At 49.7% G+C, this 13,464-nt stretch overlaps 1 protein-coding gene across 3 annotated transcripts in view; it reads left to right on the top strand.

Annotated features, from left to right (window-relative positions):
* The window catches only part of Igf2bp1 (insulin like growth factor 2 mRNA binding protein 1), a 38,978-nt gene extending 26,054 nt beyond the window's left edge, over nucleotides 1-12,924 (top strand). The window contains exons 5-15 of one of the 3 annotated variants that reach the window (XM_055620187.1): nucleotides 1,287-1,350; nucleotides 2,250-2,531; nucleotides 3,230-3,364; nucleotides 5,237-5,359; nucleotides 5,989-6,124; nucleotides 7,887-8,009; nucleotides 8,297-8,413; nucleotides 9,167-9,241; nucleotides 10,010-10,141; nucleotides 10,441-10,554; nucleotides 12,832-12,924. In XM_055620187.1, the coding sequence (XP_055476162.1) occupies nucleotides 1,287-1,350; nucleotides 2,250-2,531; nucleotides 3,230-3,364; nucleotides 5,237-5,359; nucleotides 5,989-6,124; nucleotides 7,887-8,009; nucleotides 8,297-8,413; nucleotides 9,167-9,241; nucleotides 10,010-10,141; nucleotides 10,441-10,554; nucleotides 12,832-12,924 (1,394 nt within the window). Of the gene's footprint in view, nucleotides 1-1,286; nucleotides 1,351-2,249; nucleotides 2,532-3,229; nucleotides 3,365-5,236; nucleotides 5,360-5,988; nucleotides 6,125-7,886; nucleotides 8,010-8,293; nucleotides 8,414-9,166; nucleotides 9,242-10,009; nucleotides 10,142-10,440; nucleotides 10,555-12,831 lie in introns of all 3 variants that reach the window. The other 2 variants (XM_055620186.1, XM_055620188.1) reach the window with 2 other exon arrangements.
* The last annotated feature ends 540 nt before the right edge of the window (nucleotides 12,925-13,464 follow it).

Genomic DNA, 13,464 nt, shown 5'->3' with positions numbered 1-13,464 from the left:
ATGCAGAGAAACCTTGTCTCCAACAAAACAAACAAAACAAAAAAACACCACTAACAAAACCCACCCAAAGCCAGGCGTGGTAGAGCCCTCCTTTAATCTTAGCAGATCTCTATGAGTTTGAGTCCAGGGCTACACTGAGAAATTCTGTCTGGAGAAGCAAAAAGAAAACCATCCAAACAGTTTATTCGTTAATAGTCAAATGGACCCACCGAGGGAAGAGCAGGAAGGCTAATCCATACAAATATTCGCTGTGGCTTTGAGGGTCTTCTGTTTCTAAGTGTAAATTCTTTGCAGAGGAAATGAGCTTTGGGTGGTTTTGTTGGACATAGCAACACACAGGAACATGACATGCTCACGGATAGCATGTGGGTATCAACGTCCTGCTTACATCAAGGCAGGCGTTAGGCTCCTCAGTTTGTCTTTTCCCTTTGGTGACAACGTGTACGATCTTGCAGCTTTCTGAAGTTCATAGTGGCGATCCACGCAGGAGGACTCGCTCCTTCCGTTTGTCATTCGGTACCCACCAATCAGCTCTTGGATGGGAATCATTCTTTTATCACCCCTTTCCCCCAGGGTTTCTCTGTGTAGTCTTGGCTGTCCTGATTCACTTTGTAGACCAGGCTGGCTTCAAACTCACAGAGATCCGCCTGCCTCTGCCTCCCTGAGTGCTGATATTACAGGCGTACACCACTGCCAAGATGTTGAGAATACTTGAGCCTGGAATTCCTTCTGGAAAAGTGTATGGTATCTGAGCTCATAGAATGGCTTTAGATAGCCCCAAATCCCTTCAGCCATTGAGGGAAGGAAACTAAAGCCCATTTTTTTCTTGACAAGTTACCTCTGTAATGGCTAATCTCACCCACTGGGTGTTGCTTATTTGCTGGTTAAACTTCCCCGGGGTACATTTGCCTGTAGAGCAGGATTTTATTGGGGGGGGGTGTATTCGCCTTGCTGTGCCATTGCTACATCTGAAAGCCAGAAAGACTCTACTAGCCTGGCTTCCAGCGTCTCCAGTAAAGGAGGACTCCTGCAAGTGTCCTTCAAGTGTCCTCTAAGTCCACTGCTTTACCCCTACCCCACTTTTTTTTTCTTGGTTTTTCGAGGCCAGGTTTCTCTGTAGCTTTGGCTGTCCTGGACTCTTTATAGACCAGGCTAACCTCAAACTCAGTGATCCGCCTGCCCCTGCTCCCTTGTGCCGGGATTAGAGATGGGCTTCACTGCCCCTTTACCTGTAAACAGGTTGGGGTTTGTTGGCAGAGCTGTAACTGGTTGTGTTGTCTCTACAGTGAACACGGAGAGTGAGACGGCAGTGGTTAACGTCACCTACTCCAACCGGGAGCAGACCAGGCAGTGAGTACCTCAGGAGTGGGACTGGGTTCTCTCCTTGGAGCTCCATGACTGGAGGAGCCTGTGGCCAGAATTAAACAGCTGGTTTCTGAAATTGGTTCAGCCAACCCTAGGATCCCACAAAAGGTCCTTTCAGGGGCCATGTTTCAGAAATCAGAACTTTCTCTAAAAATGAACTGAAGGGGCAGGAGGTGGGGGATGGCTGGGAGCAAAGACTCTGGGCACCTGGGACTTCCAGAGTCCTGGACTGTGGCGACGGCGCCATCTTTTGGTTATGAGGGGGAACTGCCTCGTTCAAAATGGGTGGCTCAAGAGTGTGTGAGACCCTGGTGTCCTCCAGCTCGCTTAGGTAGCCAAGGGAGACCCTGAAGCCCTGATTTGTAGCCCCTGTTTTCTGAGCATTGGGATTATGGGTGTGCGTTACATATGGGATCCCGGCTGGTTTGCTTCTAGGCAGCTTGAACCACCACCCCCACCTCACAGGCTCGCCTCCTTAGCCCTTAGGATCAACATTTACAATTCTCACTCTGTGAGTGGACAGAACACAGGTTGTGTACACTGATTGCTTTTAGCTCTCTGGCTGTCAAAGGGTCTTGCCACATTTTGTTTTTTTATTTTCTGCTCCAGCACTTTCCAGTGGTCTTAGTGAAAGTTTTTTTTGTGAACAATAAATTGCAAGGAAACATGTAGCATTGTTGTATCAACTACTTTTCCCTCAGTGTGTCCTCTCATAGACCAGAAGGTTCCCTAGTGATGGTGGGTGGCAGACGGATGGGTATCTCCCCATCTTTAGCGTATCCCCAGACTGTGCCCCTCTGTAACTCAGGAGGTGCTTTGTGTAAGAAAGGTGCTTGGTGTGATTGGCATGAGTTGGAGTAACCATTGGACTTACCTGTTCCCAGAGCCATCATGAAGTTAAACGGCCATCAACTGGAGAACCATGCCCTGAAGGTCTCCTACATACCTGATGAGCAGATAGCACAAGGCCCTGAGAATGGGCGCCGGGGCGGCTTTGGCTCTCGGGGCCAGCCCCGGCAAGGATCGCCCGTGTCGGCAGGGGCTCCAGCCAAGCAGCAGCAAGTGGACATTCCCCTCCGGCTTCTGGTGCCCACGCAGTATGTAGGCGCAATCATTGGCAAGGAGGGTGCCACCATCCGCAACATCACAAAGCAGACTCAGTCCAAGTGAGTGCTGGGAAGGGCAGGTGCGGGAAGAGATTTTGCAGCCTGGTTTGGTCATCAGCACTTTTCTCCTGGGGATTGTGGCTTGGGACGTGGGTGGTCAGCGTTATCAGTGTTTCCTCTGTGTGAGGTTTGGGCACATGAAGAGGCAGAATAGGTCTCTGGCCCATACACTGTCACCAGCAGGAAGAGTTGCTCCAGCAAACCCAGTCCTGTGGGTTGGGAGTCAGCCACTCCTCAGGCATTCTTTGATAAGTGGCCACTTAATGGTGGTGGCAAGCTGGGCAGCCTGGCTGGAGTCAGGGCTCTTTGGCATCAGAAATAATTTCTGTCCTGCCTCCTGCTTTCCTCCTCTCTGCAGATGGTTGGTGCTTACAGGAAAGAGCGGTTCAGGTTGTGTCCTTCACATAGTAAATCACTATTACTTACTTGGGACAGTGAGTGTCCCTGATACATTGCTTGAAAAGGGGAAAACCGTCTCAGCCACACAGCTTGGGAGTGTCCCCACCCAGCAGCTGTTGGGTGGACTGCATTAGAGCAAGTCCTGGCCGTGGTTGCCTGGCCCCTTGTTGACTTTCCCAGTTCTATACTTGACAGGCCCCATTCCAAGGAGAGTGGATTCTATGCCTTTGCTTGACAAGACATGGGGGAAGTCCCGTGTTTTTGGAGACAACTAACCAGCTTTATCTTGTGTTCCTCAGGATAGATGTGCACAGGAAGGAGAACGCGGGAGCTGCGGAGAAGGCCATCAGTGTGCATTCAACCCCAGAAGGCTGCTCCTCCGCGTGTAAGATGATCCTGGAGATTATGCACAAGGAGGCGAAGGACACCAAAACGTAAGTAAGAAGGATACAGCTGCACTTGGAGACTGCTGCCCCCCCCCCCCCCTTTTTCTTTTCTGCTGCCCTAGGAGTCAAGTCTGGGACCTCACACGTGCCAGGCAGAGGCTTTGCCACTGAACTACACCCCAGCCTCTACACACCTGTTAATAGCAGTGAGACAGATTAGGAGTTAAGAATTGCACACAAACACAGAAGCTGAGAGACAAGATCTTTCCCTAATCATCTGGAAAGTTTATGTATTCATGATATTTATGTTTGTGTTCATATACATGTATGTATGTTTGTGTGTGTGTGTGTGTGTATGTGTGTGTGTGTGTGTGTTAGAATCTTCGTAGATGGAGTGTGCGGATGAATGCCCATGTGTGTTAGCACGAGGGTCAGACCGAAATGATGCTCTATCTATATGCCTTTATAAATTTTTTGTCAACACATCTGTCAGTAAATATAAAGCCCCGTACAGAGAGAGAAAAGCGACACAGGGCTTGAAATGCAGCCCGGTAGCATAAAGTAGATGCCTGCATGTTGAGACCCGGGTGTGGGCCCACTAATGCAAATCTGTACAGGGGGTTCACTTTCACTACTTTCTGAGTCATTGGTTCTGGCTTCTTTTGTATGGATGGGGGTGTTTGGGCCAGATGGCTGTACCCCAAGCTAATCCTGAACTCCCGTAACTCTTCTGACTCCTGAATGCCCAGTTACAAGCATGCACCACCATGCTTGGCTTCAGTTTCTGTTTTGTGTTCTTGAGAATGGCTCTAGGGGGTGGAGAGATGGCTCAGTGGTTAAAAGCACTGTCTGCTCTTCCAGGGTTCAATTCCCAGCACCCACATGGTAGCTCATAAACACCTGTAAGGTGGTCTGTTGCCCCCTTCTGGCATGCAGCTGTACCTAGTGTACCTGCAAATAGAGGTTCATACGTTTTTAAAGAAATTTTTTTTTTCCACCTGCATTAGGACCAGAGTTAAGATCCCATCATTCATACTGGATGACTCACAAACCCTTGCAACTCAAGCTCCAAGGGATCCAGGGCCGCCCCTTCTGGCTTCCATGGGCATCTTCACACCTTCTCACACCTTTGTCTTCTCTCTCTCTCTTAAATACATACATACAGTCTTTTAAAAGAGAGAGGGGCTCTTCCCCAGGCTATGAGCTTGTAGTCCTCCTGAGTACTGTGATAAGTATATCATCACATTTTCTTGTGTGTGGTGTGTGTGTGCATACACACTTGTTTGTTTGCTTTCAAGGCAGGGCATCTCTGTGTAGCCCTGGCTGTCTTGGAACTCCCTCTGTCGATGAGGCTGGCTTCGAACTCAGAGATCCACTTGCCTCTGCTGGGATTAAAGCCATACTCCACCACTGCCTGGCTTCCTCCCCTTCCCCCATACAGCCTTATTGGGACACAATTAGTATAATAATGCTGTTTGTGTTTGTAGACATGTTGTCTAGATTGGTCTAGAATTCCTGGGCTCAATGGATCCTCCAATCTCAGCTGCAGTAGCTGGGACTGTAGACTGCTGCCTTACCTCCTTCACCTTGGGCGTGGAGCCTGGGCCTCATGCATTCTGGGAAAACAGTACTACTGAGCTAACACCCCCCCCCCCAGTCCAATTGCTCATTTTTTCAAGTGTGCGGTTTGATGAGTTTCGATTTGTATATGGTAGTTAGTACCTGTTGGCCCTGATCACAGTTGAGGCAAAGCTATGGCTCCCATATTTCACCCTTCTTCCCACAGTCCAGCCTCGTCCACCCATTTCTCTGTTTATGAAACTGATCTCCCGTGCATTTCATAATCTGATACTTGCTCTGGTTTTATGGTTGGGTCTTTGTTGACACTATTGACTGGGCTGCCCTCTGCTTCCTCCCCAGGGCAGATGAGGTTCCCCTGAAGATCCTGGCCCATAATAACTTCGTGGGCCGACTCATTGGCAAGGAAGGGCGCAACTTGAAGAAGGTGGAGCAGGACACGGAGACAAAGATCACCATCTCATCGTAAGGCTCTCATTGGGGCCCTTTACAGCACTGCTGAGCACAGGGACCTCATCACTGAGCCTTCGCATCTGCCTCTTAAATGGGGAGGAATGGGGAAGGGGTGATATCATCTCCTCCACAAGGGCTGGAGTGAGTGCCATAGTACCTAACCCAAGAAAGCCTGCAGGGAGTGAGCGCCTGGGCTGGACGTGTGTCTGGCACTGAGAGAAGTGCACAGACCTGGGTCCTTTTCAGCTTTGGCATGCTGGGCTGCCTCTAAAGAACCAGTGACAGGCACTGGTTAGCTGTCCGTAAGCACACTCCCTCTCCATTTCCTGAGAGACTGGCCTGTTTTTGCAGAGTAGCCCTACTGCGGAACAGCGAAAGTAAAGGGCTGCCTGTGGCCAGCCCGCCTGTCTGGCGAGCACAACCTTTCATGATAGGTTGTGTTTCCGCAGAAGGGATTTCTGTGGTAATTCTGCTCTCCTTGTCCTGGTTATCTGAAGGCTGGAGATAAGGACTTCCTTCATAGAAGTTAAACAGCCTCTTGAAGTGCTGGACCCCTAACTCAGCTGGTCTTTTGACCCAGCTGAGGCCTGGTCCCAGCCCTGCGCTGTCCACTACTTGACTTTGTCTTACTCTCTTGCCAGGCTTCAGGATCTCACTCTCTATAACCCTGAGAGGACCATCACTGTGAAGGGGGCCATTGAGAACTGCTGCCGGGCCGAGCAGGAGATCATGAAGAAAGTTCGGGAGGCCTACGAGAACGACGTGGCCGCCATGAGTGTGAGTGAGAGGCGGTGCTGGACCTGTTGCCAGGGACCGAGTCTAGGCCCTGCAGAGACAAGAACTGAACCTCTGAACTATATCCCTAGCCCGTCTTGTAACCTTCTCAGAATTTAGCAGCAGGCAGGTGACCAGGAGAATCTTGGAGCATCACTTTCTTTTAATACACATTGGTGTTCTGCCTGCCTATATGTCTGTGTGAGGCTATCAGATCCCCTAGAACTGGAGTTACAGACAGTTGTGAGTGGCCATGTGGGTGCTGGGAATTGAATCAAGGTCCTTTGCAAGAGCAGCCAGGGCCCTTAACCACTGAGCTACCTTTCCATCCCCTCAGTTTATGCTTTTGAACTCGACTCATCTACGTTTGTCTTGGTGGTAGTGGCGGTGCTGGGGATCAAATCTGGGGTCTTGTACATTGTAAGTAAAGAATCTGCTGCTGGAAATAGGTGACTGTATTTACTCCACATGGCTCCTTTACCGTCTCCTGGGTTGCAGTGGGCAGAATCTTGGCTTTTGTAGGTCTGTGATTTATATGGTGTGATGTGTTCTCCTCCAGTAAAACCTGTGTACTCTAGTAGACAGAAGGGTCCCGATTTCAGCTGTTTTTTTCTGAGCCAGCTATTGGCTAGCTTGTAGGCTTGAACTGACTTCAGTCCTCCTACCTTAGTGTTCCAAATGCTGGGCCTATGGGCATGTGTGAGCGCACCCAGCTCATAGGATTTTCTTTCTTATTTGAAATGAATGTGTGTAACTAGATGTGTACATATCTATGCAGAGGCCAGAGAGGACATCCTGTCTCCTGCTCTGTCACTCACCCTCTTACCAAACCCAGAGCTGTGCGGGTGACAGCAAGACCCAGCAATCCTGTCTCCGCCCCTCAAACCCCACTGGGCTTAGGGGCAATGTGAGAATTTCCGTGGGTTTTGGTGCCCGTATTCATGTCCTCAGTGTGCTTACCCACTGAGCCGTCTTCCCTGCCCCTACCGTCTGGTTTTGCTTGTCACCATCCTATCTTGTTCAGTTGAGACTGCATCGCAGTGTATAGCACAGGCTGGCTTGGAACTTGCTAAGTAGACCAAGCTAGCCTCTAGCTCACAGAGATTCATCTGCTTCTTCCTCTCAGTGTTGGGATTTTTTTTTTTTAAAGATTTATTTCTTTATTTTACATATGAGTGCTCTATTTGCATGTACATCTGCATGACAAAAGAGGGCCCCAGATCTCACTATAGATGGTTGTGAGCCACCATGTGGTTGCTGGGAATTGAACTCAGGACCTCTGGAAGAGCAGACGGTGCTCTTAACCTCTGAGCCATCTCTCCAGCCCCCCAGTGTTGGGATTTTATTCTTACCATGCCCGGCCCCATTTTGATCTTTTAGAGAAAATTGGAGATAGGATACTTAGCAGAAAGGTTCAGAACTACTTGGGCTCCAGGAATGAAAGGAAAAGTTGTCATCACATCCTCAGGTTATGAGCTGGGTTGGCTTCCATCAACATGGCAGAAACAACTAGGGAGCCTGCTGGCCGCCTTCCTGCTAGGGCTTACCATTGTAGTCCGGTGAGGGGTCTCCGTGGCCCGGAAAGCACCATGCCAGGCAGGTTTTTGTACAAAAGCAAATAAATAACTCCTGTGGGGTGCAGGCTTCATCTGGGGTTACTGACCCCTAGAGCCACACACCAGGGCCCACCTGGGTCCATCAGCAAGCTGACCCATGCAGCAGGGCCCATTAGCAAACTGATGTGTGCCTCGCCTCTCCCCTCCAGTTACAGTCCCACCTCATCCCTGGTCTCAACCTGGCTGCTGTAGGTCTCTTCCCAGCTTCGTCCAGTGCTGTCCCGCCTCCTCCCAGCAGCGTCACTGGGGCTGCGCCCTATAGCTCCTTCATGGTAGGTGAAAGTTCTTATTACTGTGGTCCTATCTGAATATCGGGACTTGGGACATTGGGAAGAGGGAGGTCTGCAGTTAGAATATCAGCTACAAAGAAAGGAACCCAGCTGAGTCATCAGTCCTGGTGGGGGCAGCAGCTTTCCACTTGATTTTGCTTTCCTTTAGTCAGCTGGGAGCCTGCATCTGTGCCTTTTGGAGGCTGTAAGGTAGCAGGGTGGAGGGGCCCTGGGTGCTGCCTACGCCCACTCCCTAGTCCTTTGGTAAGAGTTCCCTGTCTTGGCAGCAGGCTCCAGAGCAGGAGATGGTACAGGTGTTCATCCCTGCCCAGGCTGTGGGTGCCATCATCGGAAAGAAGGGACAGCACATCAAACAGCTCTCCCGGTTCGCCAGCGCCTCCATCAAGGTGATTTGCTCTTGAGTTCTTCCGGGACTAGTGTGTACTCCAGCCTTCTTCACACGTTGGAAAATGAAAGCCCAGACCCTTGTGTTGTCTTCAGTGCTTCTAGGTTTCCAGGCTAGACAGGACAGGAGGCCAAATTAACATAGACAGCAGGCTGAGTGAGATTCTGCCACAAAGTAGAAGGACCCTGCCCCAGCCCCATTCCAAACCAGCATTCCCACCTCCTGCTGGACTCCAGCAAGTCTCAATTTTCTGGTGTGGGATCCAAGGAAGCACATGGTGCCTGGCAGTGAGCGCTAGTCTGTGTCTGCCTTCTTAACCACCCTGGATTCAGGATCCGGGAGAGCAAGGAGACTGTCAGTAGGAAGCCAGTGCTGTTGATCTCTCATGTCCAAATTCGTGGCTTCATTCAATGGCATTTAAAGCTTTGTGATTTCCCTCCCTGACTGCAGGGAGGTGTAGCCACTGCCTTCTCTACCCAGTCATCTCATAGTTCCTTTGGCAGCACTCTACTAAAACCCGCAGACAGGGCGGTGGCTGGTCATGGTCCTACTGTGACAGTGTCTGAGGCAGGTCCTGCTAGCCCGCTGCCCGTGCTGTCATCACCCAGTTCTTGTGTGAAACAGGAACTTGGGCTTGAGGCTTTGGTTCTTCCTCCCCCTCTCAGAGCTGACGGTGGGAGGGAACTAGAGGGGCTGGAGAGGCCTTTGCCTCCTCCCAGAAGCAGCTCCCCCTGACCAACTGCATGCTTTGTAGATTGCTCCACCAGAAACACCTGACTCCAAGGTTCGAATGGTCATCATCACTGGACCCCCAGAGGCACAGTTCAAGGTTTGATCTATATTTTTTTCCCCACGATGGATACTGGGGAACTGAGGTTGGGAACTTAACACATTCAGGAAAAGGGTTGGGTTAGCTTCTGTTAGCTGTCAAATTCCCATCACTTATGACTTGCAGTCATTTCTACAGGATACACAGTTGCAAAGCTGCCTCAAGTATGCTGTCAAGCTTAATTTCTGCTCATTTCTCCCTTCCTCCTTCACTTCCTCATGGTCCACACAGGAGTGTAGGCAAGAAGGGGATGTGAGGTATTTGCATTTGAGGTCAGCTCCCTTTCTCTGTGACTATGCTGCTTTACCTGATCTCTGTGAGGATAGACTGGGCAGCTTTCTAGGCACCCAAGGAGTGTCCATTCATGGGTGTAGTGCACTGGTTTTTACCCCATCCACGTAAGTCATCCCAGAACCTCTAAGTGTGGGAAGAGATTATGTCGGTTTCAGGGTCTCCGTATGGAATTCTAGCTGGTTTCAAACTAGCTAGCCAGACTAAGTTGGCTATGAACTTTTGGTAATTCTCCTGCCTCTGTAGTGTGGGACATTCATTTACTCATGGGTCTTAACTCGAGGGTCTCCAGCGTTACAGGTTATCACAGGAAACACTGAGGGTCACCCGCTGGAGGTTTACAACCATCTGCCTTAACTGGTTGGTCTTCCTGGGTAGAATTCTGGCCAGTTGGATGGAAAAGGCTAGGCCTCAGCTTGGAACTACACTGCTTCCACCTAGATACCTGGCCTTTTAACCGTGACCTCCTCTCCCTAGGCTCAGGGAAGAATCTATGGCAAATTGAAAGAAGAGAATTTCTTTGGTCCCAAGGAGGAAGTAAAGCTGGAGACCCACATCCGGGTTCCAGCTTCAGCAGCTGGACGGGTCATCGGCAAAGGCGGCAAAACGGTGAGCTCTGAGGGCTGAAAGCTCAGCCCTTGGTCTCTAAAACCCACATCTTTCTCTAGCTTTTTCACCTCTAGCCTCATTTGTCTACTGGCTTGATTTTACTTCCCAACACCTGGTGCCTGAATCCTTCCATGTTTCATTCACCCTCTAGTCCCACTACTTTTTTCCCCTTCTTCTTCTGGTGCTAGGTCTTGAACCCAGGACCTCATGTGCAAAGCATTCTACCACTGAGTTGCCCTCATCCCTCTATGCACATTTCATTGCTGGTGCTTTGAGCTCTCTGACCACTCCACCCCTAGGTGAATGAGCTGCAGAACTTGACCGCAGCTGAGGTGGTAGTACCAAGAGACCAGACCCCAGATGAGAACGACCAAGTCATTGTTAAGATCATCGGACATTTCTATGCCAGCCAGGTATGTACCATCCTCCAGAGGACTCGGGAGCCAGGAGCAGAGCAATGGAGGAAGGCTGTCAAGGTTGATCTGTGCCTTGATTTGCATAGGCCCTATGCAGGACCAACCGTAACCTCCCTGCTCTGGGCCGGTTTGGTCTGGTTCAGCATGCAAGGGTAAATGATTGTGAGAACGTTTTGTTCCTGTTTAGTCCTCAGTGGTAAAGTGCTTACCACTACTGTGGGGTGTAGACATGCAGGCCTTTAATCTCAGCACCCAGGAGGCAGAGGCAGGCGAGCTCTAGGTTAGAGGCCAGCCTGGGCTACATACAGAAACCCTGTGGGGGGGGGGGGGGGATGCTCACCATCAAGTGAACCTGAGTGCAGTCTCCAGTGCCCACATAGTGGCAGAGAACCAACTTCTGCAAATCGGCTCATTTATGTTTATCAATGCTTATTTATGAAATTTATGACTGTATGTTTTCTCTATTCAAAGTCTCTGTAGTTGTCCTGAACCCCTTTTGAGCTGGATCAGAAGTTAGTATTCAGCTTCGTTCGTGGAAGGATGACAATAAGACTAGTGACATCCTGGGTTTTCTTTTCAGGCCTCTCCCAATTCTCTCCTACTCCCTGTTAAACCCTCTGGCCTACCACTAACTCACCATCTATTCAAAAGAGGCCAGCTTTCCACTCCCAGTAAAACCTCTGCTTCAGCCTCCTGAAAGCTGGGGTCACACGTGTGTCCCTGTACCTGGCTTTGTATCATTTGTAACTTCAACCCCTTTCCTGCTAGTCGGTGGGGTGGCTCTGAAGCCAGGAAGCTAAGCAAATCTTATGTTCAAAATTTTCATTGACCCTCTGCAAGGGGAGGAAAATAGGATTGACAAAGGAACACTCCTAAACTCTCAAACATCACCCCAGTACTATATCTAGCTTACCAGTGTGCTGTGGCTTCCCCTGGGGGCTGCTTGAGTAATTAGGGGGCAAAACTCATGCTTTCAGCTCAAACACACCACACACACACACACCCTTTCTGCCTGCTCTGTTACCTGGGTTTGGCAGCAATATTTTAAGGATCTTTGGGAAATGGTGAAAGCCACAGGAATGATAGCTAAGATTGATGGTCATAATAGACCCAGCATTGTCTCACAGGTTTTGTGGCTATTAACTCAGTTAAGCCCCCTAAGAACCACATTATTCAAATGAGGGAAATGAGGCTTGTAAGGTTGATGGTGGTGTGTCCCAGCTCACGCAGTGCCAGGTGCATTGCATACACTGTCTCAGTTATTCAGAAAAAGGAGCCAGTGGAAATCTATGTAAAATATCAAGGCCAATGAGATCCTTCCTTCTCTGTCCCTTTCTTCGTGTGTGTGTGTGTGTGTGTGTGTGTGTGTGTGTGTGTGTACAGACTCACTGTCTAGCCTACACTAGTCTCAACTCTTGGGAAGTCTTCTTGCCTTTATCTCACATGTTGAAATCATACCTGGTCTGAACTCAAACACTGAAGATGGACCAGCATCTTCAGTCAAGCACTCACTCCCTTTATGGAAAGGAGACAGGCGGGTGAACCCATGTGGATTCCGCTTTGCCTTTGGCTTTTTATTCTTCCTCCTGGAGAAAAGATCACTACTATGTAGTCCTGATGTGGAACTTGCTACGTAGACCAACCTGGCCTCTAACTCATAGATCCATCTGCCTGCGTCTTTCGAATACAGGGATTAAAGGCAGGGACCACTACTTCTAGTGGGAGGAACTCTTTTTAGATTTCCTTTTCTTTTTTCAATGTTAATGGGTGTTTTGCCAGTCACAACATCTATGCCTGTGTACCTGTGCACAGGGCCCTCAGAAGCCAGAAGATGGCATTGGCAAAACAAGACTTTAACAGTTGTTTAGTTCCCATGTAGGAAGTGGGGTATAAACACGTTATGAACCAGGGTCCTGAACAAGCCTCCAGTGCTTGTAACTGCTGAGCCATCCTTCCAGCAGCGCCAACACGAAGCGAAGTGGAAGCTACTCTTGGGCGCTTCATCCATTTTCATAGAGCAACTGAGTGTACCTCACTGTTGGGTACGCCGTGTCTGGGCGCTTCACCTCACTGTTCCTTGCATAGTAGTTTTAGGTGGCCCCATCTAATTTAGGATTGAGATATCATGAAATGTCTCCATCCCAGGAGCTGCCATACCATTTCAGCTTCTTCCTCTATGTAGTAGAGTCTGTTGTGTCACGAAAGCCATTTCTGGTGTGCAAAGCTTCTCTCTTTGGAGGTCCTCACCTTCATCCTTGCCTGTTCTCAATGCAGATGGCCCAGCGCAAGATCCGAGACATCCTGGCTCAGGTTAAGCAGCAGCACCAGAAGGGGCAGAGCAACCAGGCCCAGGCTCGGAGGAAGTGACCCCGCCCCCTCCTGTCCTATTGGCTCCAGATCAGCAGGCAAACCGCAGAGCTGGAGGGCAGTGGAGGGCCCGTGTGCTCTTCCCAGCAGGCCTGAGAATGAGTGGGAATCAGGGGCCTTAGGGCCTGGCTGGAGATCAGGTTTGCACACTGACTTGAAAAAAATGTTTCAGTGAGGAATCCTGATCTCTCATCCCCAATTCAGCCAGCTGGCCATGGCCCACCCCTTGGCATATCACCATTGCAATTGTAGCTCGGGTTGCTTTTAAACGTGGATTGTTATGAGGAAGTTCTCCAGCTGTCAGAAGGATGGGTCAGATCCCAATGGGGAAGAGAAATAAAATTTCCTTCAGGTTTTCTAAAACCTTAAAGGATGGTTTGTTTCTTGACCCCTCTTCCCCATTCTTGCCTTCTTGGTTATTTGATGAAAATTCCTCCCCTTCTTAATGCCTCGACCAACACCTTACCTCTTCCTGTATTCATTTACACTGTTTTAGCCTTGTTATTTTAGGGAAGGGATGTTGAGGGAAGAGGGCTAGAA

The sequence above is a fragment of the Psammomys obesus genome, unplaced genomic scaffold (assembly GCF_907164565.1).
Source record: "Psammomys obesus unplaced genomic scaffold, mPsaObe1.curated_primary_1811, whole genome shotgun sequence".
In the NCBI taxonomy this organism is placed as follows: domain Eukaryota; kingdom Metazoa; phylum Chordata; class Mammalia; order Rodentia; family Muridae; genus Psammomys; species Psammomys obesus.
The sequence above is the reverse complement of the archived record's forward strand: the minus strand, read 5'-3'. Positions and strand labels throughout refer to the sequence as shown.